This window comes from Hyaena hyaena, unplaced genomic scaffold, assembly GCF_003009895.1.
Source record: "Hyaena hyaena isolate Hyena2069 unplaced genomic scaffold, ASM300989v1 scaffold_242, whole genome shotgun sequence".
NCBI lineage: Eukaryota > Metazoa > Chordata > Mammalia > Carnivora > Hyaenidae > Hyaena > Hyaena hyaena.
This window is the reverse complement of record NW_024080869.1, coordinates 653,754-680,985: the sequence shown is the minus strand read 5'-3', so window position 1 is coordinate 680,985 and position 27,232 is coordinate 653,754. Positions and strand designations below refer to the sequence as shown.

The window sequence follows — 27,232 nt, the reverse complement described above, 5'->3', positions numbered from 1 at the left end:
AAATTTGCTGACTTGTTGGTGGTTTATTTTCTCTGAGTTTGCATACATATATATATGCAGTAAAGCAACTCTTTTTAATTTTTTTAGAGAGCACTGTTGGCAACCATCATCTTAAATAAACAATCCAATGTTGATGGATTTATTTCACTTTTATGGCGATATTCATCTGCTTACACCTAGCAATCTTCAAAACAAGCATGTATCATAAAGAGGAGAGTGTGGCATTAGTGTAATATATGTATGTCTGAAGATATAGCCTATGAACCTGTTAGATATATAAGCAGATATGAACATAGCAGTCTGGGCAGGTCATTGTTTTCTCTTTGTAAATGCAATTCTTATAGGTGAATCATTACAGGATGTGTGTTTTAAATTGACTTATGTTTGTTCCCAATCTCTCTTTTTCACTTCACGTGAGAGAAATGGTATTTATATATGAGATAAAGGAATGGTCTTCACTAGAGAAAAGGGTCAGCTTCCTGGCCTCAGTATCTTTTAACATGTGTCATTTATCCCCTTTGACAAATCTGAGTCTGCTTTTAATGAGCCAACCCTGTTGCCTTCCTTTTTGTTTTTCTGTTTGTTTTCTGTTTGTCTAGTAATTAAGAGAGTCTCTTCTATCACCAAAGAGGAATACAATTATGATTTTATGGAGTCTTATCTTTTAATCTGGTAATACAGACTTTATTAGAAATGATAATAAAGATGATTAAGGAAACTCATGGTATTTAGCTGATATAACACAAATTATAACCTAGATTGAAAGGACCAAATATTTAATACAATATGATCAAAAAACCCCCCACAAAAATTGTATATATGTTTCTGATTTTTTCTTGTTTACTTGTTTATCTTTTAAGCTTTACAAAACATTTATAATGGCAGTGGGTTGTAGCACACTGTAATATATGGTGTAATAATGCTTAATATTTACCCAAATCATCAAATATGAACAAGGCAAGGATATCTCCTATAAAAAGCTTACACTTAAGAGAGATAAAATGTGTCTGTTCTTTTCCAACTTGTTTGGGAGAGTTGTTTTACTGGTAGATGTGGTGGAGAAAAAGTTGGAGTATGGAGGGACCCAGCTGGTGAGTTGCAATTATTTTAAGTTAAGGTTGTAGTAAAAGAATGAACTTGCATACTAATATAGATGCTATATAATATTAATTCAAATTATGAATACAATCACTTGTTTATCACAAAAAGTCTTCAGGTAAGAAATGGAATCAATATTAAATAATTGAATACAATACAACATTTACCCAGATAAAGATTGGAGGCACTGAGTTCTTGAAGAATGAGCAGAGTCCAAAAAGTATGGCATCCTCTTAAGTAGGAACATCAAAGAGAAGAATGAAAGCATTGAAAGATCAACTTTGCTGAGTAGTAATGAGATAAAATGAACAAAACCACATCCAGAAACAAACAAATAAGTAAAGTGTTGTGTTGTCAAGGGCTGAAGAATTGAAATCTTGACTGTGGAATGAAATTTATCTCCCAATTATACATTGTGGGGTCTTGTGCAAGTTATAGAAACTTACAGACATAAGTAAGGTTGTAGGGATTAAACAAATATGTGCCAAACAAATGAGAGTTAAAGAAATTATCATGTCTTTTTTTTTAAATGTTTATTTAGTTTTGAGAGAGACAGAGACAGAGCTCGTGACCTGAGCCAAAGTTGGACACCCAGCCAACTGAGCCACCCAGGCGCCCCTATCATGTCTTTCATCAATGGGTAATGTAGCAGGATAATACTTATGAACAGACAGAGCCAGATTTTGATCCAATCATATAGTCTTTCATTTAGTATTTATGGAAATACTTTGGATAAAGCATTGTTTGTGTTAGATGCTAATTAACTATTGTTGATCAAACCCTTGATTGCTGGGAAACACTGTGTAAATATACTAGCTATGAACTAATCTCTAAGTACAGAACTGTAGGATGTCATTATGTAGGTGCTATGGACATTGAACAAAGATTTATAATGAGCTTTAGAAGACAGACATCTGTTACCACCTAGCTGTCATCACTCAATTTCTTATTCTTAAATTAGGGATATTAATATTTCACACCTCCCTAGGATTGCTCTTTGAGGTAACTGAGCTTACCTTGTGAATATTTGTGAGCATCATTAGCAGTGCAAAGCTATATAAATATATGTTTTATTCCATTATTCACTCCAACATGTCCCATGGAATTTACTAGTACAATTATAATTCAAAGCAATAGGATATAGGAATTTGACTCACTGGACAAATCTGCACTACAACTTTATTTTGTGTGGTATATTTAATATAAAATTTTATTAAACTCTCTGAAAATTTGCCCCCTTAAGGGGTTAGGTTAAATAGCCTGGATTAGAAAACTGAAATTTTACAATAACAGCCGAAATTCTAGCTTTCCAATTTATTATACTAACATCTCACAGGGGATTCTAGAACAGTAGATGACTTTACATAATATGAATTCAATACTTACCTGCATAATGCAGGTGCATGCTTTAGATTGGATCCTAACAATCTTGTGTCTCAGGCCTGATTTCTAGGACTATGGTCCCTTTGGTCTACATTTCAAATAAAAAATGGTTGTTAATGAAAAATTGCATGATGATTGTTATTTAGAATTTTAAATATTGACTTTAAGAATAGAAAAAATACATTTTTGAATGGCTGGTTGGTTTATACATCATAAAATACGGACCTCCTCAAGCAGAGTTTGGAACAGCACAACCTAGGCAAACACATGAACATTTCTGCAGCAGAGCAATAAATATTTATAGAAAGTGGGATAAATAGAGACTCTAAATTGCATCAAATAAGCTAATTTCCAGTTCTCCTGCCAAATTAACTTGAAGCCAAGCATTCAGTTTTCAGAGCTTTTTGGAGTTTTGACGTGTGAATATGAGATTTCAGATCTCTATTAAAAGCATAAATACTTAATAAATTAAGACAAGGTAATAATCTACAAGCAGAAGCAGCATAAGAACATAAGAACATAGCTTGGTGGCCTCAACTACTTGGGTTCATATTATTTGGTCTTTATTCTCTCTGCTTCCTCAGTTTCTTTCTCTTCAAAGTGGGGGTAATAATAGAACATAGCTCATCGGTTGTTACAAAGTATAACATGTTAATGTGAATGAGATGCTTAGAACTGTGATATAATGAAGATCAGAAAAAGAATAAGTTGGCAGTGAATTAAATTTAGTTCTTTGTAAACAAAACTGTGGCTAGTTTTTTTCAATGTTTATTTCTGAGAGAGAGAGAGAAAGCAAGCAGGGGAGGGACAGAGAGAGAAGGAGACACAGAATCTGAAGCAGGCTCTGGGCTCTGAGCTGTCAGCAGAGAGCCCAATGTGGGGCTTGAACCCACTAACTGTGAGATCATGACCTGAGCCAAAGTCAGATGCTTAACTGACTGAGCTACCCAGGTGCCTCATCAGCAAGTTTAATATGGAAAGTTTTTAAGGCATTTTCAGTTATTAGATAACCAGTTTGTAGACATTTTCTACCCTTACGCTTTCCCTCTCACATACCTGAGTCGGGAGGATGGACAAACAGAAGCAAGGAAGATATGTTCATACCAGTCTAAGCTATTGCCAGCAGAAGGTTAGAGAAGCAGTTTAAATTATAAAACAAAATAGCATCTTAAAAATAAGATTGTCTTTCTTATTTAGGAAGAAGTTGATTATTGATCTTCCTGGGAGCAGACTGCTCTTAGGACAAGATAATGATATTTAAAAAAAAAATTTTTTTCATGGTGAGAAGGTGTCAGCAAGAGCCAGACAGCCAGAGCACCTTTCTTGTTCAGCTTCATGGGGCCACGTGTAGATTATATTTTTCTTTGGTATGGGAGGCGGAGGTGGAGATGGGCTCCTTGCTCTCCCAAACCACCTCCTACTCCTGGAGAAAATAAACAAGATTGTTTTGAAGGATGAAGGCCAGGAATCATGCATTCCTTTGCCATGAGCTTCCTCTAGACATGGAACCCATCTGGCCCTGGAACTCGGAGTTCTAGCAGCCTTGGCTTCTATCCTCATTCCTGGTCATGACCCTCTTATCTCTTCCTTAATCTTAATACTTCCACTCATTTAGGACCCCAAGTTTCATATATTTATAGCAGCATTTACATGATTTCAATATTCCACCTAAAGATATTTTCCTACCTTCATGTAATTTTTGAAACATGAATTTATACAGCTTATGCATTTTTATCTTCTTGTAGCAAAATTTTAGCTAGTGAATGAAACACATCACTGGAAACATGTATAAGTGTTATTATAGGCTGTAATTGTGAGGCACCTTGTGCCCAGTGCTTTGCAGTGCTTTGTGATCCTGACCTATATTATCTTAGATAACAGAGAGATTTTAAGAAGGCTACTAATACTGAGAAACATAACTCCACCAAATGACAGTGCATTACTAAACATGAGACCTTCTCATAGATAATTTCTTAAGAAGATTTTTGTATTCAGCGAACATAGACTGTATCAAATAATATACTCTTTTACAAAGCCAGGTTATGTAATAATATGCCTGACACTTACTGTCCTGAATTCTTCAACATTCCATAATGTTCCCAAGAGGAAAAGTTCTCTGACTTCACTTGGTGGGAAGGTTGCTGAAGGAGGAAAATATGTTTTCCTCTCTATTTTGAGTAAGAACAGACAGACGTCTTTGGAAGGCTTTATGCTACCCCATGGATAAGGAGATTGTACTAAACAATCTATAAGAAGTAATAAAAGTGCTATGTTTTTGTTTTTGTTTTTGTTTTTTTTTTTTTCAAATAAAGGAAGGACATTTCATTTGCTGAAAGGAGAAAAAACTTTTCTGGGGAAGGCATTTTAGAAATAATCTCTCTCGTGAACATGAATTTGCTTTATTTACTTGACCTTTGCAATGTCATAAACATAGTTCTTATGGGCCTACAACTTCTCAGTCCTCCTTCCTATTTTCCTCCCTCAGCTGTGCTAAATCTCATCACTGACTTCACCTGGAACCCTGGGGGTTTCTATAACATATTCCTAATTCCTGTATGAACCCTTCTGTGTTCTGGTACCTGATAAAAATCCTAGTAATCATTTTACAACCTTTGCTTTTTAAACATTTTTTGGATAGCCTTTCTATTTAGGATCCAGGAATTTGTATGAAACCACAGAGGTTATATTGCTTTTGAAATAAAGGTTGTTGGTTTGTGGAATTTCCTTCAACTGGAAACACATATGAGTCTGCGGTGCCAGTGTTTTCCCAGGTTTATAATATCCTACTTGTTTGTTTTCATCTTCAAAGCTGGAGAATTTACCATTCATTTCCATATTTTATAAAGGAGTAACTTTTTTCCTTCCCTTTTTTTTTTCTTTTCCAGTTGAAAGAGACAAGGATTTTTCTCACCAGCGAAGGCATTACAAAGAATTCAGGTTTGATCTGACTCAAATTCCTCACGGGGAAGCAGTGACGGCAGCTGAATTCCGGATATATAAGGACCAGAGTAATAGCCGATTTGAAAATGAAACAATTAAGATTAGCATATATCAGATCATCAAGGAATACACTGATAGGTAACGTCTTTATGTCTAACTTACTATCCTACCAAACAAATTGTAGTAAAATCCATTGATTACCCATGTGATCTATTATATTGTGTCTTCTTTGGGTGTAAGGACATTCAAAGGTCAGTGTAGATACATTGAAAGTAAGAGTAATGGATCTGAAGAGTGTCTTCCACATTCTCTAGCTTCTCTTTCCTCCTAAAACCAGTCTGTACACTGGATGGTCTCATGCTTCCCCATTTTTGCTTTCCAGTCCCCTTCTATCATTTTGTAAATGAGAAAACTTTCGTTTTAGTCTGCACACACAAAATTTATAATTAAAATGATTTAAATCACTTGCTGTTTTGTAAGTTAGAGAAGAAACCCTTTATTTCTCACTGGCATAGATGTAAATTACGTGTGTGTTGTTATGTGTATTTTGATGTAAGGCATTATATTTCCAACAGATTCTGACCATTAAGTTGTATGTCTTCTATCTATAAAATGGTTAATTCAAAATGGTGCAAAAATGGACAGATAATCTGAAATGCTAAATATATGAAAACTTCAGTTGATAATTACTGCAAATGAACCATCAAATAGAAGAGTTGAAAAGAAATCTCTTGGGTAACACCTTTATGGGTGATTAGGCACCTTTGTTGGACAGCTCTCATATGTTGTTTTTTTAAAACTCTAATTGAAATGTTAAGATGAAATCTGTTTCCAGTAGCTTCCATTCATTAGATCTAGATCTTCCTTTTGGTGAAATAGTATGTCTTTGTTTGTAAGACAGATATTTAAAGACAAATATTGTGTCCCTTCCAAGGCTCCTCCCTCTCCTTGAATATTTCTAGTCCCTGACATTTAGATTTTTCTTGGATTTGGAGAGTGACAGTTTCCAATGGGTATTTATTTGGACACTGGCCCCTCACAATACTCCTAGACCATTCTCTAGGAGATTCACAATGCACATCATAATAATAAAGTCTTAGAAAGGTTTTATAAGTAAAGAAACCCAGACTTACTCAAAATTGTCTGATTATGGAATCTTTTCCTTCAGATGCATAATACTTAATGCCCATGAAACACCTGTTTGGCAGGACATACTTTGATAAGTGCCGATTTTATTTTAATAGCAGTAATTCCATGGCAGAAAGATCTGTGTTCCTTTCTTAATTCTAACACTTATTAGCTATTTGTCTTTGGATGAATTTTCATTTTTATTTAAATCCTAATCTAGTGGTTTCATTTATAAAATGAGTATACTAATTTTTGTTGTTGTTGTTATTATTGTTAGAGACAGAGCCTAGAATACTACAATATTTTTAATGCTAAATAATGATGGTGTCTTAAAATTAAGTGATGAGAATTTAAAATAATACTCCATGTATTATTTAATTATATTTCTATAACTAACAATTTTTTTATAATTCTCATTTTCTGTGTCTCTTTCCACACTTGGACTGTGAGCTCCTTAAAGAAAGGATAGTGTCTTTTTTAAAAAAAAAAATTATTTGTATTTGAGAGATAGAGACAGTGTGAATGGGGTAGGGGCAGACAGAGAGGGAGACAGAATCAGAAGCAGGCTCCAGGCTCTCAGCCATCAGTGCTGAGCCTGATGTGGGGCTCAAACTCATAAACCACAAGATCATGACCTGAGCCAGAGTCAGACACTTAGCTAACTAAGCCACCCAGGCACCCCATAAGAATAATGTCTTAAGTAGTTTTTTTTTTTAACCTTCAGCACTAATTTGCTTGATATGAATTAAAGTTTTCAAATTACTATTGCCCATGATTGGGATAATACTCCATTAACATATCTTAACATGCTTGAATTACCTCTATTTTTTGTCATTCACAATAGTTATGCATTCAGAACTTGTAGTTGGTTATTTCATAACCACCCAAGTGGTTTTCACAGAAACCACTGGTACGCCAGATCTCTACCTCTGGAATATACTTATTGACTGTTTGACTCTAAATGCAGACTTTTACACTGATCACAATTTGAAGTCCTAAATTTTAATTAGGTCTATTGTTCTGTCTGCTCTGGATATTTTTGAATATTATCCATTGAACTAGCCATGCATTTAGCTTTCTTTCACCTCTATTTTCTAAGTATGTGAACTGTATAATTTAAGACATAATACATATGATGAAAATAAAGGACAAAGAGAAGAGGCTCTCTATAATAAGTTATAGATTCATTCCTGATGAACTCATGCTGATTTATATAAATAACACATTTGGGAATAAATATGGGTGTTGATGCGCAGTTTATCAGACTTCACAGTTTTGAGAATTTCTATTTCTTTAAAAATGGAACATTTGTTTATCTTGAAATTTGTTATTTCTCTAATTATACTTGATTTTAAAAATATTATTCTCAGTGTTTCTACAGCTACATTGCATGCTTTTTCAGTACTCTTGAGTATAATTTGGCTAAGTCTTTACTTACTTTAACATGTATTTAAATCTAAGATCCAGGATTTCCTAATGTCTTTGATATTTTCTTTACATCTTTGAACAATGATTTCTAAAATACAAGTATGTATTGCTCAATTCTCAAATGTTTGTATTTGTATTTGACATTCTCAAATATTTGTATATGATATCCTAAACTCTAGGATGGCATGGATGACATAGGTTGGTATTCAACTTACTGCATTTATTAAAATTCAATTCAGTAAATTCAATTTCATATTCATTCTATCAAGTTCACACTCTTGAAATCTATTATCACATATTGTTACTGAATCACCCTGTAAGTTTATGCTCTACTTATTATTTTCTGTGAGTTTTGCTTTTTTTTGTTTTTTCAAAAAATTTTTTAATGTTTTATTTATTTCTGAGAGAGAGAGAGAGGCAGCGTGAGCAGGGGAGGGTCAGAGAGAGAGGGAGACAGAGAATCTGAAACAGGCTCCAGGCTCTGAGCTAGCTGTCAGCACAGAGCCCGACGCGGGGCTCGAACCCACGAACTGTGAGATCATGATCTGAGCCAAAGTCAGACGCTTAACTGACTGAGCCACCAGGTGCCCCTCTGTGAGTTTTGTTTTTGCTAATCATCTTTTTCAATCTCCAGAACATACAATCTCACACATGTATACTCTACATTTCAATTTTATATTCTATTGATCAGTTGAGAGATTCTCTGGCAAAATGTTTTCCTTTTCTTTGAAATTGGCAGTCACCCATTACTAGGAGTTCATTAATCTACAGTGTAAGAAGACGCAGTCCTATAGTCTTGTCTATGCATCCAAGCCTCATATTTTGCACTCTTCTTTTTGTTCTGAAGAAATAGATTTAAGGGATGGATAAATAGAAACAGTACATGTAATTCTTAGACTATTTCAGGTTTCTATGTAGGATTTCAGTCACCACAGAAAGTAGTAATGTATAACAATAACAGCATGGACTTTGGAATTTCGCTTAGGGAAATTGCTGTATATTTTAGGGTCTCTGTTCACAAATATGAAAAGAATAAAAGAATAAGTATTTCAGAACAATAAAAGGATTTCAGATGATTTGGGGAGAACTAGTGCTTATCACAATACAAAGACCATAGTTGATACCTTGTAAATACATTGGTCAATATATACTCATAACTCAGTAGGAGCATATAGTTTACTAGGGTTTAGAGGATGGTATACATAGATTAACCAAAAGTAGGTGGTTATTATAATAATAATAATAACAGCTACCATTTACTGATACCCATTTTTATCTAAAGATCAAGTAAGTAATAGGATGACAGATACCTTTACTTAATAAAAAATCACCTGATCTTTGATTCATATAAGAGGAATTGGTACACTATTAAGTTTAATAATGAAATAAATACCACACAACTTTGGAGCAACACCATTAAAGCTGTCTCTGAACTTGTCCCTGAAAGCAAATGATAAATAAAGCTCTTATTTAAAATACTGTTAAAGAGTGGTGGAGACGGGAGATTACTTACTTATGAATTTATTTTACAGGAATATCAGAGATATAGACAAATTGGACAAAGATTCACATATAAGTCTTTATTACAGTATTATTTTTGGCAATTGCATACATTGAGAACATTTCAGTTCAGTGTTATACAGAAGTTAAGTTATACTTCGTTTTTTGGAAACGGAGATGCTATACTTTATATAGCAAGTAAAAATTGGGTTTTTAAAATATTGGATAATACTAGAAAGGTCTCAGATTATAACATTAGTTGACTAAAAGTATGATATATAATTATACCAATTTTAAATAAATTCATGTGGAAAACAGATGGGAAGGAAACATCAAGTTTTCTTCCAGGCTTGTAGGCTTGAAATTTTAATTCTTACCCTATTGTGTACTTTTGAAATTTTTTATAACAAACATTCTTATAATTGGAAACAAGCATAATTCTAATTGAGAATTATGAGAGAGAGAGAGAGAATAATGAAACAGCTTTATGCTACACATTTCTTTACAACTTCTCGAGGTTAAGAGGCCAAAAACAAACCAAAATGAAACTAAATGAAACACCAGCATGTAACAATAAGTAGCTCTTATTTTTAATTAAGCCATGGAAGGTGTTTTCCCCCCACAGAATATGAAAAGAGATAAAGAAATATATATTTTTTCTTTCCTCTATGCCAAGGAAAGATTTTCTGCAACTGGGAGCCTTGACTTTAACTCTGTGATGGTGAGGAGGAACAGATTTAAAATACTTAACTTATAAATCATGTGATCACAATTAAAATAGAAATAATTTCAATTTTCAACAGTACTTTCGAAATTCAAATTTTATTATATTTTGATTGGTATTGATTATCTATGGTTTCATATATTTCCTAAATCAAGAACCAAAAGGGCATAAGAAAAGAAATTAGTACCTTTGGCCAATTTAAAAGCTAGGGTTACCTCCTGAAACTTCTATCTTCAGACTTAAGGGTTTTACTTGTTTTTTCTTTTAAGTCATTTATTTAGAGGTACTTAGGTGGCTCAGTCAGTTAAGTGTGGGACTCTTGATTTTGGCTCAGTTCATGATCTCATAGTTTTGTGAGATCAAGCCCATGTCTGTCAGGCTCTGGGCTAACAGCTCCAAGATTGCTTCTCTCTTTCTCTGCCCCTCCCCTGCGCATGTTCTTTCTCTCTGCCTCTCTTTCTGTGTGTGTCTCAAAATAAATTAATTAATTTTTTAAAAGTTTATTTAATTGAGCAATCTCTATATCCAACACTGAACTCAATCTTATAACCCCAAAATCAAGAGTTGTGTGCTCTTCCAACTGAGCCAGTCAGGTACCCCTTACTTAGTGTTTTGAATTAAAAGCAAAAAACAATTGAAAAGCTGGTGCAGACTGTGTTCTTTAATACAGTGCATTCAACAAAGAATGTATAATTTTCACATTTTTAAGGCTTAATTTCCCTAATGTATTATCAAGGAGTATTGTGGTGGGATTCTTGAAGTAATTCAGACTAATGTTTCATAAATATGTTTTCTACTCAAGACTTAGATCTATTAACCATCTAGTCTATGAATTTTTTGACAGTGTTAATGAATCAAAATTTTTAAAAGACCCATTATGTCATCTCTTTCACATGTATTTATCTTAGCAAGACTTAAAAGTCTTATAATGATATATTATAGTTCTACCATCTCCCTCCTCCCCCATTTATTCCTACTCATATTTAAATGTGTGCTATTTAATGGAGCATTCTCATATTTATCCAGATTTTTATTTTTCTTGGTTAAAAAGTTAACACACTTTGCATCATTTTGCTGATTTAATCTTTTCGTATAAGGCTGACAGCCCCAAATTCTATATAGAAGGCACTGCTCTTCAGTCACACCTCATATATCTGGCATTATTGGGAAATGAGGTTTCCACATGATTGAATTTTCCAGATAATTCAGCTGAGGTCGGCTTGCTTTTGCTGAGCTCCTACCATGTAGCTAGCACAAGGGACGGGAGGCCGAGTAAATAAAATCTCAAAAGCTCATAGCCCAAGGGCCAAGGGCTGTGGTGGGCCTGCCGCACACAGACTTTAATAACTATAATACAATGTGCTAAGCACTATGATGTAAGTATGCACTAAGTGTTGTGGAAACACAAATGAAGGGGAAATTAATTCTTCGTGTGGGAAGGTGAGGGACCTTAGGGGAATCCACTGAGAAGGGTGTACCCTTGAGCTGGGTCTTTGGAGATGAGTAGGAATTTTCTATAGCCAGAGGGAGAGAGGTATTGAAGGGGGTGGGGGGAGGGCAACAGAGAGACAGGGAAACAGAGAGAGAGGCATGTCCTAGAAGAAATATCCCTAAGCATTAAAATGTTTAAATGTACAAGTTAAATAATACAAATAAAACTATCAATGCTAGTATTACTGCTACTAAAAATAGCAGCCAGACTTACCCATTTAATGGGCACTCACCACGTGTCTGGCACCGTACTAAATGCTTTACTTGAATTAATTTTTTCACATATGTATATACACATATATACCTATATATTTATAGCATAATTTATACATTTATACACACACACATATATATATATACCTTTATATTCATAGCAGAACATTAGGAAATATATATATACATATATATATACCTATATGTGTATAAATATACTATGAATAACTCAACCCTTTCCTAATGTTCTGCTATGAATATAAATTTTTGTACTCCATTGCAAAAACATCTGAAGCTAGCCTGCTCGATGTCATTAGCCACCTTCACTACTTGGATATATTTAGTTAAGCTGTCATCATTCCAGTTCACAGTCAGCTTCATATTTACATCATCTCCATCCTGCATCTCTAAGATTTGTGATTCTTCTGTGGATGTGCTTCAGAACGTACATTGACAATTTCCACTCAGGAAGATTTCATGGGCTCTTGAGAGCAGTATCCTTGGGAGAGGACACTTGGTGGTTGATGACATTTTACTAAGTATACAGGAAAGTTCGTATACAAGTATAGCTTAAATTTCTTCACTGTACAGAGATTTGTGTTCTATTTCAGTGGTTCTCAGCTAGAGTGATTTGGTCCTCCAGGAAACACTTAGCAATGTCTGGGACATTTTTGATCATCATATTTGGTGAGGGCAGGAAGATGGATGCTACTGGCATCTAGTGGGTAGAAACGCTGGGGTAAACCTTCTACAATGGACAGAACAACACCTCCACACAATAAAGAATGATCTGATCTAAAATGTCCATAGTGCTGAGGTTGAGAAACCCTTCCCTTTTTATTTATTTATTTTTAAAGTTTATTTATTTTTGAGAGAAAGAGAGAGAGAGACAGAGAGAGCGTGAGTTGGGGAGGGTAAGAGAGAGAGGGAGACACAGAATCCAAAGCAGATTCCAGGCTCTGAGCTGTCAACACAGAGCCCAGCATGGAGCTTGAACTCAGGAATGCAAGATTAGGACCTGAGCTAAAGTCAGATGGTTAACTGACTGAGCCACCCAGGCGCCCCAAGAAATCCTGCTCTCTTTAAAGATTTAAGTTGTAAATTTAAACATGGGAATAGAGTTATGTGAGTCAATTTTTCTTTGACTAATTTCATATTTTGGTTCTTAAGAATCATAGCATGGATTAGCTTTTAGAGGTCTTAGAGTTTGGGGTGCATCGTGCTTTGAACACATGACTCATTGATGAGGAGGCACTAAAAGTGCTGGGACTATCTGCCTAATCATCTTGCTTCCTTATTTCTTTTTGAATGAAGAGGCCTCTGTATATATATCCAGTAGCACAAGTTTAGATTTCTCTGCAGGGGAAAAATACAGGGTGATGTCATGCCAGGAAACCTGTTAAACATTAATAATATCTTGGCAATTAAAAAAAATTCTGCAGAGAGAAAACTGAACTTTCATAGTGGGAATTCAACTATTTTTCCCATTTTTGCCATATGTGTCATTCAATTTCATCTAATATTGGTGTTTTACCAATTTGTCTCTGTACCTTTGAAATGTAAATACAGCATTGCACCACATATTCTGAAAATTGATGCCCTGTGAGATTTATGGAATTTCATTATTTCACATTTGTTTTGGTAGAAAAAATCATTTGAAAATATCAATCAACTAACAAAGTCAAATTCTAACACTTTTAAGGTAAAGCTGCTCGTGAGAGAAACTTTTGACATTATAAATTCCAGAGAATTTAATTTATTAATTTGTTGTTCCTTGTTAATATGTTCCATACCAAAGCTGGACATTGGGCTATTTAAGTGGTGTTGTGGTATGTACATCAAACACCCAAAGAAAGATGTATGATTTCTCCTTGGGTGGCCATCATTACATTTTTATTGGACTTGGTAAGCTATCCAAAGGCAAAGGGTGATGGAAGGAGGTGAAATACTTACAGAGTAGAAATTTTGGAAAAACTGGAGATGTCTTATGGAAATAAAGTAATGCAACTTTTCTTCCAAATGTATCTGTGTATCTTCCAGATAATTTCTGGAAGATTTTCTTGACGAGGTTGAGTGCTTCCTGGTTAAAGAATGGTTACAGTCTTGGTTAACTATTTCTTTTCTCTTTCTCTTACAACATATGTATATATACACGTACACATGTAGAAATAGATATCATTGAAACTATAACAATCTGGGGAATGTTTCTCTCTCAATATCTCTTGTTATTGATTGTATAAATAATTCTACTCCCTTTTGTTAAATTTTCCACTTAATTTTTTTCCTCTAATTGATTTAGGGATAAAGGTTCATTACAGATTATATGCATCAAAAATGTTACTACATTTAAATGAATGAATACCTATTTCCAAAAATTGTAAGCACATGTTATTTAAGAAGTTTCACAGTAATTATTGCATAAATCACTTCTGATCCTAATTATTCTATCAAGCATAATGCACACAACTTATTACATACATCTGTACATGCAATAAATGTGTTTTGGTAAGAAAGAGCAACGGCAGTAATTTGCATAGCATTGTTTTATTTGTGTATCCCTTCATCCCTGCAATATATTTACAGAGGTAGAAATTTTAATCTTTATTTAAAGAAGAAAAAAACAAGCTCAGAAAGGTAACTTGAAGGGAATAATTATTTTTTTCTAATATTAAACAAAGCCTATGTATAACAAGTCATTGTTGAAATTAAGCAGATGCAACTCCCCCTACAGCTATGATTCTTTACTTTATAAAGGTATGCTTATAATGAGGCTTATCAGAGTATCTATGAATCCTCTGCCTTAGATAGATATTCAGATCATGTTATATTTTGTTCATTACAAAATCTTTTAAGGCAGTGCTTACCATACTATATTTTAAACATTGTGGAAATTGAAGCTGAAGAATTCCTTAATTGTTTAAGCCCTGTCTGGTCTCCAAATTCTTTCATTACATTACACTAATAGTTGCATAATGATGATAAAATTGTTTTAGTTTCTTCTATCATCATATTATGAAATAGATAGCCTCAATTTTTTCATTCCATTGATCTGTATTTTCAGATGAGTTGTAAGATGATGACAATTCATTGTTGAATTCTCGCCCCTGCTGCTCAGTTTATAGTGAAGTACCTACCCTTCTGGTATTTTGAGACTCCCAAGGTGCATTTGCAAAACTCTTCCCTCTCTCAGTAAAATGAAAAGCACCCTTGCAAATCTGTATCTACAGGCCACCGATTTCCCATGATATTTTTAAACCTCTAGTCATGACTAAAGTAAAATCTGATCAAATGTGTTTGTAGGGAACTATAAATGTATATGTACATATGCAGATTATTTTTCACTGTTGAGTAACTATTTTTAATATATTTATTTCACATGCAAGAGGTCAGTATGCATGCTACAAATCCTTTATCTATTAAATATACCTGTATTTACCAACTGCATGATGAATTCATTTAGCTGTATAAGAAATTACTATGCTGATCTATATTATAATTTAGACAAATAATCACATTCTATCTGAAAAAGAAAAAATTCAAATTTTGGTGACTGCCAATTATTTTCATCAAGATAAATTTACTTTTACATATTTGTTTTTGAAAAAAATTCAATGTTGTTAATTGCTATAGCATAAATAAACATAGAACATTCATACCCAGAATAATTTATGCCTTGCAAAATATCTTAAAATAGTGTTATGGGCTGATTTGTGCCTCCTTTTCTCCCCCAATTCATTTATTGAAGTCCAAGCTTTCATTACCTCAGAATGCTGACCTTATTTAGAGATAGGGTCTTTGAAGTGATAATTAAATTAAAAAGAGGCAATTATGGTTGCCTTATAAAGAGAGGGAATTTGGTCACAGTCAGATACATAGAGGTAAGATGATAGGAAGACACAGGAAGATGGCCATCCACAAGACAAGGAGACAGGCCTGGAACAGATCCTTCTCTCAAGCCCTCAAAGGAACCCATCTTACTCACTTCTGACATCTTGAATTGGACTTCCAGCCTCCAGAACTGTGAGACTAAAAATTTCTCTTGTTTAAGCCAACCAGTCTTTGGTAGTTGGTTTTTTTGTTTTTTGTTTTTGTTTTTTTTTAATTTACTTACTTGAGAAAGAATGAGAGAGAGAGAGCATATGAGCAGGGGTGAATCAGAGAGAGAGAACCCCAGCAGGTTCTGCAATGCCAGCGCAGAGCCCAATGTGGGTCTCAAACTCACAAATCACTAGATCATAACTTGAGCTGAAATCAAGAGTCAGATGCCTAACTGACTGAGCCACCAGGTGCCCTTATGGTACTTGTTATGACAACCTTCGGAACTAACACTGCCATTCTGAAATATTTGCTTATATACATCTATGTAAATAGACTTTATTGCCTTTGCTAGAATGCAGATTTTATTTTTGGTTTCATTATTATAATCATAAAAACATACGAGATCCTATTATGGATTTATTTCTTCTACAAATAAATTTTCCTACGCATATATTTTCTCTCTACAGTATTCCTTTTAAATGAATTAATATTTTTAAGTATCTTTTATTAGACACTTCAAGATTTCTAGAAAAACATCAGGTAAAATAGTAAGATGAGGCAACTTTAACAAGTTTATTTCATACAGTTAATAGGACATAGTTATTATTTCTAGCATTTCCAATGATGTAAGTTCCATTTTTCAGTGGAGTAATTTTATATTTCAAAAGAAATCACATCTAATTTTCTACAGAACGAGTAGGAATTTATTTTTAAGAGACTGTTACAAAAGGTATTACATCAGTGATAATTGCAGAATTGTTACCATTGCGTTGATTAGTAATAGACTTGATTTTTCCAAAGCATATTCTGTTGCCTGTAGGTAATGCAGAAGAGCTTCTATAAAAGGGCAGAGGGGAAATTAAAACATAGAATTTATCAGTCAAAAATAAAATAGCTTCGAATAGGAATAGGAAATCATGGAGCTTATGAAAGCAATGGAGACATTGTAACTTTTCAGGGGGGATCTAGAAATGGATGGATTTTCCAGCCATATTATCTTCCTAGATTTACCCTCTAATGAATTTCAAGTTGTATCTCTGAAATTTGTATATTTAAGGCTTGACTGAATTCTCTGGCCGGTGCTTTTTCTAAATATCTGCATTAAAACTGAAACATTTTCCTCACAGACATGCTTGAAAATTTGGGGACTTAGCCATGGATAGTTTGGGGTTTTTTTTCTGGAAAAATAACATAATTTAAAAACAATAGAAAATATTACCTGAATAACTACCTAAAGATCTTTATTGATTAGTGGAAGTTGCTCTCTACTCTCTACCTCTGTTCTTTTTTTGTTTTTCAATGTCTGTTTATATCATGCCAAGAGATGACATTAAAAGCTTTGTGGAGTTTAGTAGAACATGTACTGTATTGCAAATGAAAGCAGTTTTGACAGCAAGGTTGTACTTGAATATTTCCCAAGCTGTAGGGCAACTCCTTCTTTTTAAGAGCTAAAAATGTAATTAAATTAATCTAATATTACTGTCTTAAAGACACTTATCAAATATCTCAAGAATTTAATGATAATTTGTATTTTCTTGGTTTACCTGGTGAGTTTTCCAAATTAGGAAGAGGAACAATTTGATTGATCCCTTCCCACTAGGAATATAATGGGTTCTTAAGATTCAAGTGGAAACTAATTGTGTATTTTCACTGCATTATAGTATATATTTGTCACATGTCCTTGGTATCTCAAACTGAGTTCTATATTGGAAATGAAAAGTTATCTGGAACCTTCCTTTAGTAAACATTATGATTAAAATTGTGAAGGAGAGGGGTGCCTGGGTGGTTCAGTCAATTGAGCATCTCATTTCAGCTCAGGTCATGATCTCACAGTCCATGAGTTCAAGCCCCACATCAGGTTCTGTGTGGATAGCTCAGAGCCTGGAGCCTGCTTCAGATTCTGTGTCTCCTTGTCTCTCTGCCCCTCCCTGTTTGCGTCTCTCTCTCAAAAATAAAATAAAAACATAAAAAATTTAAAAACAATAAAAAATAAAATTGTGAAGGAGAATGAAAGTTGCATAGTGGGTGTAGTATAGATGGATGATTTAAATAATCATAATGGATTTATTTTAACTTTCCTAGGTTAAGGAAAAGTTGAATTAAATCAAGTTGAAATAAAGAAATGAAGATACAGCTTCTTAAACATTGATAATTTTGACTTCTGTTAAAAATAAATGTTCAGTTAAAGTATTTTTCTTAAGAAATAATATATCTATGATTGATTTGATTCATAATTTGCTTTTTACATTTTGTAAGCCATTTTCTAAATGTCTTGTGTGATGTTGTTAAATGGCAAATACAGTAGAACAGTATTTAACATAGTTGATATGACATAGCTTTGACTTTCCTCATACAAATAATGTCTTTAAACAGATTCAGCAGAGTATAAAAGGTCATAAAAATGCATAATAGTCTATTTCTATTCTGCTTTGAAGAAGTTCAAATGTTTTACCATTAACCTACCTGACCTTCAATTTCATCAATATGAAAGAGTTGTTGTCAAGATTAAATGTTGGAAATAGGTACCATTTATCTCTGAGGCTGCCAGTAGTAAGGAAATGATAAAAGCAACTCACTCTAATTCAACAAATATTCATACATTTGGAAATTTAATGCTAAAGTTAAGATTGATGAATGTTAATCACTGTGGAGATTTTTCTAAAACAACAAGTTCATAATTATTGCCATTACTGACCCCAGGGGTCTTGCACATGCAGAGGATGTTAAAGCAAGTCAGGGTGCACCTGATGCTCGGTTCCTGGAATTCACCTTCTGATCCAATGGTGTGGTCTGAGACTCTCGCTTGGCCTGTGGTACCCATAAAATAATTATATAATCAAAATGGGATGTAATTAAAATTGGAAAGATGTATTATAAAAATGGGAAAATAATAAAAATGAATAAAAGGGAAACTCATCCCTAAGACAGATGCTTGTATCACATCCTGCCTGTGCTCCATTCTTTTAACAACCCACATTCATCATCCAAATTAGAGAAGCTACTTTCATTTCCATTTCTTTTCAGTTTAATCCTTGTCTGTGTGTACTTGCCACTGAAGGGTACATACATACAGTGGTTTCAGGGAACACTGATTATCAGACCAAATCTAGACCATAAAGGCAGTTTGTAAAGGCCAAGGAAGAGCAGGAAAATGGAAATCACTTTCAGATATTATTAATCTGCACCAGATTTGGGTTTGGGGCTCAACAATAAAAGGTTCTGTAATTTATTTACCCGCCACTTGAGTCACTTGTTCCCCTTGTTCTTTAATTAACTTTTGTTATTTCTTTTAACTTTTGTTATTTTGAAGAGAACTTTTGGAATGTTTTCACTTAAGTATAGGAAATGATGATTTTCTTTCACACTTTTAACTTTTTTTGTTGTTGTTGTGTTTTTCTCCCTAGGGATGCAGATCTGTTCCTGTTAGACACAAGAAAGACCCAAGCTTTAGATGTGGGTTGGCTTGTCTTTGATATCACTGTGACCAGCAATCATTGGGTAATTAATCCACAGAATAATTTGGGTTTACAGCTCTGTGCAGAAACAGGAGATGGTAAGCAATGCATTTCAAATATTTTTCATGACACTAGTTATGACACCCTGAGAGTTACAGCTTTCTATACAATTTAACCAAGATACGTTTTATGCCTACAATATGCAAGGTAGCATCTGCCATAATATTGGTTAATTGATTTATAAATGTATTTACTCAATACCTATTTATTTTCAGCCTCTCTGGTGGGGAGAAAGAGGTAAAGAATTATTTGTTGTTCCTGGCTCTCAAAGAATTTTTAATCTAGTATTGAAGAACTGTGTTCCAAAAAATAGCACTACTATAACAACACCAAAAAGAAAGCTATATACAAAATGCTATATGGATCTATGTCTTGATTATGATGGTACTTATACAATTATATCATTTGTAAGAATTTAAAGAACTGTAGATTGAAATAAATATTACTCTATGTAAAAGATATCTCAAAACTTGACTAAAAATAACAAAGACACACACACACATATAATGGTGCTAGGGAAACAGGCAAAGGAGATACCAGTAGTACAGGGGAAAAGGAAGGATGGGGATAGAATAAAAGAGGCATGAACTACTGCAGAAAATAACATCATTTGGTCTTAACCTATTCCAATATTTGGTCAAGGACAACAGCTCCAGGGTTAACTGTTAAGTTGGAGGTGCAGAGGGGGGTCTGTAGTAAATCTTCATTTTAAAGAAACTCCAGAAGTTATTTTTATGCTAACCAGTATTCATTGAGCAACTGTGTGGCACATGCTTGGCTAGATGCTGGAGGTAAAGTGGTATGTTAGGAATATACGAAGCAGGCTACATTGTACCTTACATCCTGCGAATGTTAGGGGCAGGCCCAAGGAGGGTGATTTATAAAAGGATGATTAATTAAAGGATGTACCTTATTTAAGTTTTACTCTTTGAGTTTTCAGCAGGATCAGGCAATATACACATTCACCCTAGAGTCTGCCCTACTCATTCCTCTTGTATTACACTACATCCTTGCGTAAAAAATACAGTTAAGTAAAAGTTGGGTCTGACTTGGGTCTCTTTCAAGGAGGTCCATTGCTGATGCATTACGACTTTACAGTAACATTGTGTTACCTATATAACCAGATTCATAGCTGAAGAACGATATTATAACCAATGTTAGTCCCCCAAGGATTGCATATATGAAATGAGATTGACAGATATAAACTAAATATATTACAGAGTTCATCCTCAGATCTTGATCTAGTAAAAGAGAGTTCTTAGTGTTATCAAAGAGTTTCAGACATTTTCCCACCAAATCTCAACTTTTTCATAGATTTTAATTACAGTGCTGAATTTATTTTTTTTACACAATTCAAATATTTTGAAGTATAGGTTATTTTTCAATTATGGCTTTGAGATTAGCATTGAGGATTTTCAGAGTTCAAGCATTATAAATGTAGACTGAGAAAGTACATATTTAAATAATCTTCCAAGAATTCTTACAATGTTAAACTACTGCACATTTATGGTCAGAAATGTGACTGGGAAATCAGCACTGTGGGGGTGAGCAGTCATTTCTTCCCTGGTATGTGGCCCAAACAAGAAAAATTAAATTAGTGGTATGTGCTTCTCCCAGTCTTCTCCCTAGGGAGATGCTTAAAATGTCTAACTAAACAACTCAAGAAATCTATGAAATATGATCAGCCTGTTTCCTTTTCATTCCCTACCCATTTGCACCCTACTTGTAAATTCTGAAATGACTCCTTTTTGTTTTTTTTTCACTCCATCTTCTGTATCGGTTCTCTTTGCTTCACTATCTATGTAATTTGACTTCTGTCTTGCTTTCAATTTATGTTTTACTCTCTAAGAAACTACTTTATATTTTGTAGTTTCCTCCCACTTCTTGACTTACTTCTCTTATATGTTAGAGTAATTTTACTTTAAGTTACTGCTGTGTTATTTAATAATATGGGAAGTTTGTTTTTGAACCTAAAATAAATAAATATTTCCTTTTTTCCCAAAGTTTCCAAATCCTTTATTTAAGAGTTAGGTTATATACAGCCTTTGTTGCTTCTCTTTATCTCTTTAATATTGTCTAATATTAAAATATGAAAATGGTTAAATGTGGTAGGCAAGCTGGCCTTGTGCCTTTAAGCAATACTTAAAACAGATTTTAACCAGAGCTACCTACCGCATATTTGGCCTTTGGAAAGCAAGTGGCCCTTGCTGATCCTTAAGTTTTATTAACTGTGACCTTACAGAGAATATACTTGTGACATTTCTCTATAAATATGAATAACTAGATGCTTCAGCTTATTATTGCTTCATTCATTTCTACTGCTGATGTGCTCAATGTGATATTGTGATATTGCTTCAAATGGAAAGGACAAACCATCTTTAGTTTACAGTAATGGATTCTGAAAATGTTTACTTCCCAGCAAAAGTAATTGGCAGTCATAATACTTAGGAAAGTCTGCTTTCAAATTCACTTATTAATTATCCACTTATTCATTTGTTTGGCATAAAATTATTGAGTACCTAAACACGAAAGACAACATGTTAAAGGGCAATATAATCTGGAAGACAGACATATGTAGCTAATTTTAGAAAGGATAAAGCATTCTAAATGATGAAAATAGTAGTAAAATCATGACACTACAGGAAAATTGAAGAGAGAAGGTTTATTTCAAAAAGGTCAGAACCAAAAGGACGGTGGTTCCTGTGACTTTTAAGCCAGGTCAGTTCAATAAGATTTCAAGAAATGGAGATGAGAAGAGAGGGGATTGTGGGGGTATATGGGGTGGTGGTGAGAACAGGAAGAGAGAATTCATTCCTAGATGAAGAAACAATGTGAGTAACTGCATAGAATGGCAAATCTCATGCTATAGTCTGGAAAAAGTCAATAGTTCAGCGTTGGCCAGAACAACAATCATGTATGAAATATGACTGCAAATGCTATTAGAAAAGTGATTTGGAGACAAATCGTGGAAGGAAAATGAAATCTCACTTATGTATAATAGATTCTGGTTGCTTGATCACATGTCATAAAAGAACCAGACTTGCTGCTTTAATCAATCACAGCAACACATCGTATGAATTTTGGTTTCATGAGGTCATAGGATGTATATTTCTCCTTCACAGTTGGACCCTCTGTGCGTGGTACAATGAAGCTTGTGCGTAGGTATTAAAAATGTGTCTTGAATGATCACTGAATGAGTCTGTGATTGAAAAGACTTTTATACACCACCTGCCACTGAACATGGTAGTCTTAAGAAGACATTCCAAACTATAACTTTTGGGTGATTATTAACCAAGTCAGTCTGGTGTAACACAGGAGCAGAGTTTTGTACCCAGCTTACAGTACAGTAGTTAAAACAGTGTAAGTCATAAGATGAGGAGAAAAGCAGTGATGTGTATAATTAAATTTGATTATCCTTCTCCTGCAAAAAAAATAAATAAATAAAAACAAAAAACAAACAAACAAAAAAAAACGTAAAGAGGCTGAAATATATTTTGGAAGTCAAAAGACTGCTGAAATCAAAAGTAGCATTATGATTCCTCAGAGGAACTGTGAAAAATATGTCACTTTATGAAATTCTCTTTTTAGAAATTTGACAAATGAACTGGTGTCGATTTGGCAGGAGAGTTTAAGGATATTCTATTGATTTTGTTATCATACAGAATAATTCCCTGAACTCCACACATTTGTGTCAGCAAAATTAAGCAAGCATATGATCAGGCCAACAAAAAAGAAGCACTGCAGCTTCTTGATGGTCTAATCTAGAGATTCAAGACATGGGTCCACCTTTGAATGTAAAATCAGTTTCAAAGTTCTCAAGCATTCTCTCATGGTGGTTAATAGACTTCTGTGGTAAGATAGACTCTCTTTATTAATAGCAAATGAGTGGGCTTAGGTCTGTCTTATAATTTGTTATAAGATTTTCAGCTTACCAAGTTATAAAAACACATTAATCATCTGACTTATTAGGTCTTTATTAAAATTGTTAATAAATCAATGTTATCATTATCCTTTATACATATATACATTCAGGGCTTATTACACAGATAGCAACTTAACAGAGCTTTTAAGACTGAGTTTCCTCCCAAACACTATAATTTCCACTGTTTGATGCTTTATATAGTTTAAACCTTCCAAGTAAATTAATTCTTTTTTCCAAGTAAATTAATTCTTTTTTCAAACTTGAGTTTATAGAGATGGAAAAACAAAGAGAGTATTTTTGGGTTCATTAGAATGTCTTAAAAAATCCTATGTTTTCAGACATTTTAGGTTTGGCAATACTCAGAATGAATTTTGCCAATGACTTTTTTTTCTTTCTATTCAAACCCACTTATACGTCAAAGAAAATTCAATCCGTATGTTTCTGATTCATTTGTATTCAAGTCATCAAAATGTTGTTTTGTCAGAGTATTGTTTAATGTCCAAGATGCATTATAAAGTTCTTTTTTTTAATAAGACTCTAATATCCATTTTTCCTCAAATGAATTTGTGGCATAATTACTAAGCATATCAAGTAAAATTTCAGACTTAAAGACAGAGATTTCAACATTTCACTGAATTTTGTAGTCAGATCAAGAAAGCATATTTCAGAGATATTAACTATGAAATTAAATTCCAATTATAATTGATGCTCAAAGAGAAAATAGAGAAACATATTGCTACAGATAACATAGAATTTAAAGTTTCTATACTTAATTTTTTTTGATACTTAATTGAAATAAGGAGGATAAATAAATAGAATAAATATCCCCATTCTGGAAATATAAATTCTAAGAAGAAATCGTTAGGAAAACTAGATTCATATCTTGGCACTGATTGGGGTACCTGGGTGGCTCAGTCAGTTAAGTGTCCAACTTCAGCTCAGGTCATGATCTCATGGTTTGGGGTTGTGAGCCCTGCGTTGGGCTCTGTGCTGACAGCTCAGAGCCTGGAGCCTGCTTTGGATTCTGTGCCTCTCTCTCTGCTCCTCCCTGGCACGTGCTGTCTCTCTCTTACAAATAAACATAAAAATTAAAAAAAAAATTGGCTTTGACAAAGTAGTTCATATTTTAGCCATAGCATTAATAAAATGAGTATAATGGTAATTACTTACAATGACTGTGTGAGGCTATATTAGACACTAGGACCTGGCATATGGTAAGACAGGAATAAAAGGTCTTTATGCTGAATAGAACTAGAGAATTCAGAGACTTTTCACTTACTCCAGGTAACACTCATTTAATTTAAGATCATTTTTTTTAAAATATAGAGGTTGTATAGATGATTTAAGTGAGTTTTAGATAAATTCGCAAATGATAGTCCACTGGAAAAAGGTAAGATTATTCATATATGCTCTTAAACTTTGAGTTAGCAGCAGAGTGTATAGGTAGCTACATTATTATGCTCATGTCTAATAACTTTGGTTGATAAAGTGATTATTGGTAGGAAACTTTTAAATATATTCCAATCTGGAGCATAAAGCCAATAGAAATGAACACTCAGAGATACACATCATAATTAATTGATTGCTTATATTGGTTATTCATAGGTACCAGAGATTATAAAATTATTAGTACTTAATATAGTTGCTTTCTTGAGTCCCAATCATCTTATTCTTAGAAAACATAACATAGATATTTTGGGGATAACCAATTACTTCATTGCAAATAAGGGAAACAAGTTTTTTGTCACTTAATGGATTTATCCATGTAGAGATAATTGATTAAAGGCTGGCCAATATTACCATTAGGAACAATTTCCAAACCAAAGATGCCTCAGTATAATTACTAGTATTTGACTTTGTAAACCTATTAGCATCAAGATGGCTTCTTCTAAAGAAGGTAGAATTAGAAGCAGTATTTTAACATTCATAGAACATGTGGCTAAAGAAATACTGTCTTTGCTAATAAAGTCTTTGCTAAAAGGTCTTTCCTGAATATGTCAGGCTGATATTTACCGCACATTGCATAAAATTCCTACTATATAAATACCATTTTCTATAAAATAATCAGAAAATGGAAGATACTGTATGAATTCATTGGAAGAACATCAGAGAAGACCTTCCAGAAAGTGAACGAAACAAACCATTGTAATTATTCCTCCTCCTCAGATTGTAATCTGACCCATGCTGGTCAGCAGCTATTTCCCAGACATTGTAAAAGGGTAAAATTGGAGCATTTTTTTTCTGCTTGTTAGTGTGCAAGGGTTTTCTCTGTTGTATTTTTAGAAATTACACATATCAGAGCTTTTCTAAAGGCACAATTTAATCTTCTATTATTTTCACCAACATCTATATTAATAATAAGAAATAGAATTACTCTTTTTTTTTTCTATAGCCGTGAGGTTTGTGTTAATTGCTAATTTTCCTACTTAGTGCAGGGTAATTCAATATACTGATAAAAATTTTCTTCAAAATTGCAGTATCCTGAAATATCTTTTAAATATGCTGAGTTAAAAAGTCAGATTTTTAAAAGATTCACTGGTATCTTTTGAATTACAGAATCTTTATTCCTAATTAGAAAAATATATCCTGGTATCTATAGTCCTCATGTCATTATGTGTTAAATGGATGTATAAGTTTCTAACTTGATATCCGCTTAAACTTTAGTGAATGCAAGCATGTTGATGAGACAGATAAAGAGTTCTTAATGTAATATCTGCTTCCACTTCATGTCCTAGAATCTGCTAATTTCAAATGGAAGTATTTGGTTAAATAACTGTTGTGTTATCCTACGGGTTCCTAAGACAGTCGTTTTTACCACAGGCGAAAAATCTCCAAATTAAGTGCCTGTGTTGTCAAATGACTATTTATCTGTGTCAAGGGTCAGATGATCTATGTGGCCAGTTAATCTGAATATCAGCTGACACAGTGCTAATAAGTAGCAGAAGAAATTCAGAGATCAAGGGTGATATTTTTCTTTTTGTCTTGCTGTTTTGACTACAGTTTCTCATTATTTATCTAAGTTTAAAAAGTTGAATTATGTCTACTTATCAGAGGATCTTTTAAACATTTTGAGATTTGATAATATTCTCTTCCCTTATCTGAACTTTATCTTATAAAGCAATTAAGTCATTTTTGTTCATAAAACCATATGGCTCCCTTTTGCTGAATTTATGATGATGACAGTTGGTTTCAAATAAATAAATGAGAAAGACTGCACATCCAAGAAACTGCAAGAATTGCATATCTTGCTAAATGTTCTGAAAATAAAAGGGAACATATACGTCTATGATTTGTTCTAGGTAAATATTAGTATAAAGAAAGTAGTTCTTTATGTACTGTTTAACGGTAAGGATAATTAGAGCATACTTGCTTGGATTTTAGATGAATATTTAGAAATAAATTAGGAAGATAGTTGAAGAAGAGTTCACTTTAAATAATAAATAAATAAATAAATAAATAAATAAAGTTGAACTTTTACCCCACAGTCCAGAAATTAAATCAATGTGGGGGGGGCGGTGAGGGGAGAAAGCAGATTTAGGCACAAGAAGAAAAGAAGTGCCAAACAAGTGGAAGTTAATGGTGAGGGAATGGGCTACATGTGACTGGGAGAATTCACCATTTATTTGGCCTTTTTCTAAGTATCGTTACATTACATGAGATAATTATCGGGTAATTGTAATTTATGAGCATAAATTTATATTTTAAGCATTATACATATATAAATATTATATTCAGAGAGGGAGAGTGCAGTTAGTAGAAATATACCCTCTTAAAGGAACCTGGTTTTAAATAGTTACATTCAAATCAAAACTCAGGATATAAAAAAATCAAGGACGGAGAAACTGGTAAAGA

The 27,232-nt window shown here is 33.5% G+C and overlaps 1 protein-coding gene across 1 annotated transcript in view; it reads left to right on the top strand.

Annotated features, from left to right (window-relative positions):
* BMP5 (bone morphogenetic protein 5) overlaps positions 1 to 27,232 on the top strand; it is a 108,720-nt gene that overhangs the window by 51,710 nt on the left and 29,778 nt on the right. Inside the window, exons 2-3 of the mRNA XM_039244297.1 lie at positions 5,367 to 5,559; positions 19,348 to 19,496. Of these exons, the coding sequence (XP_039100228.1) occupies positions 5,367 to 5,559; positions 19,348 to 19,496 (342 nt within the window). The remainder of the gene's footprint in view (positions 1 to 5,366; positions 5,560 to 19,347; positions 19,497 to 27,232) is intronic.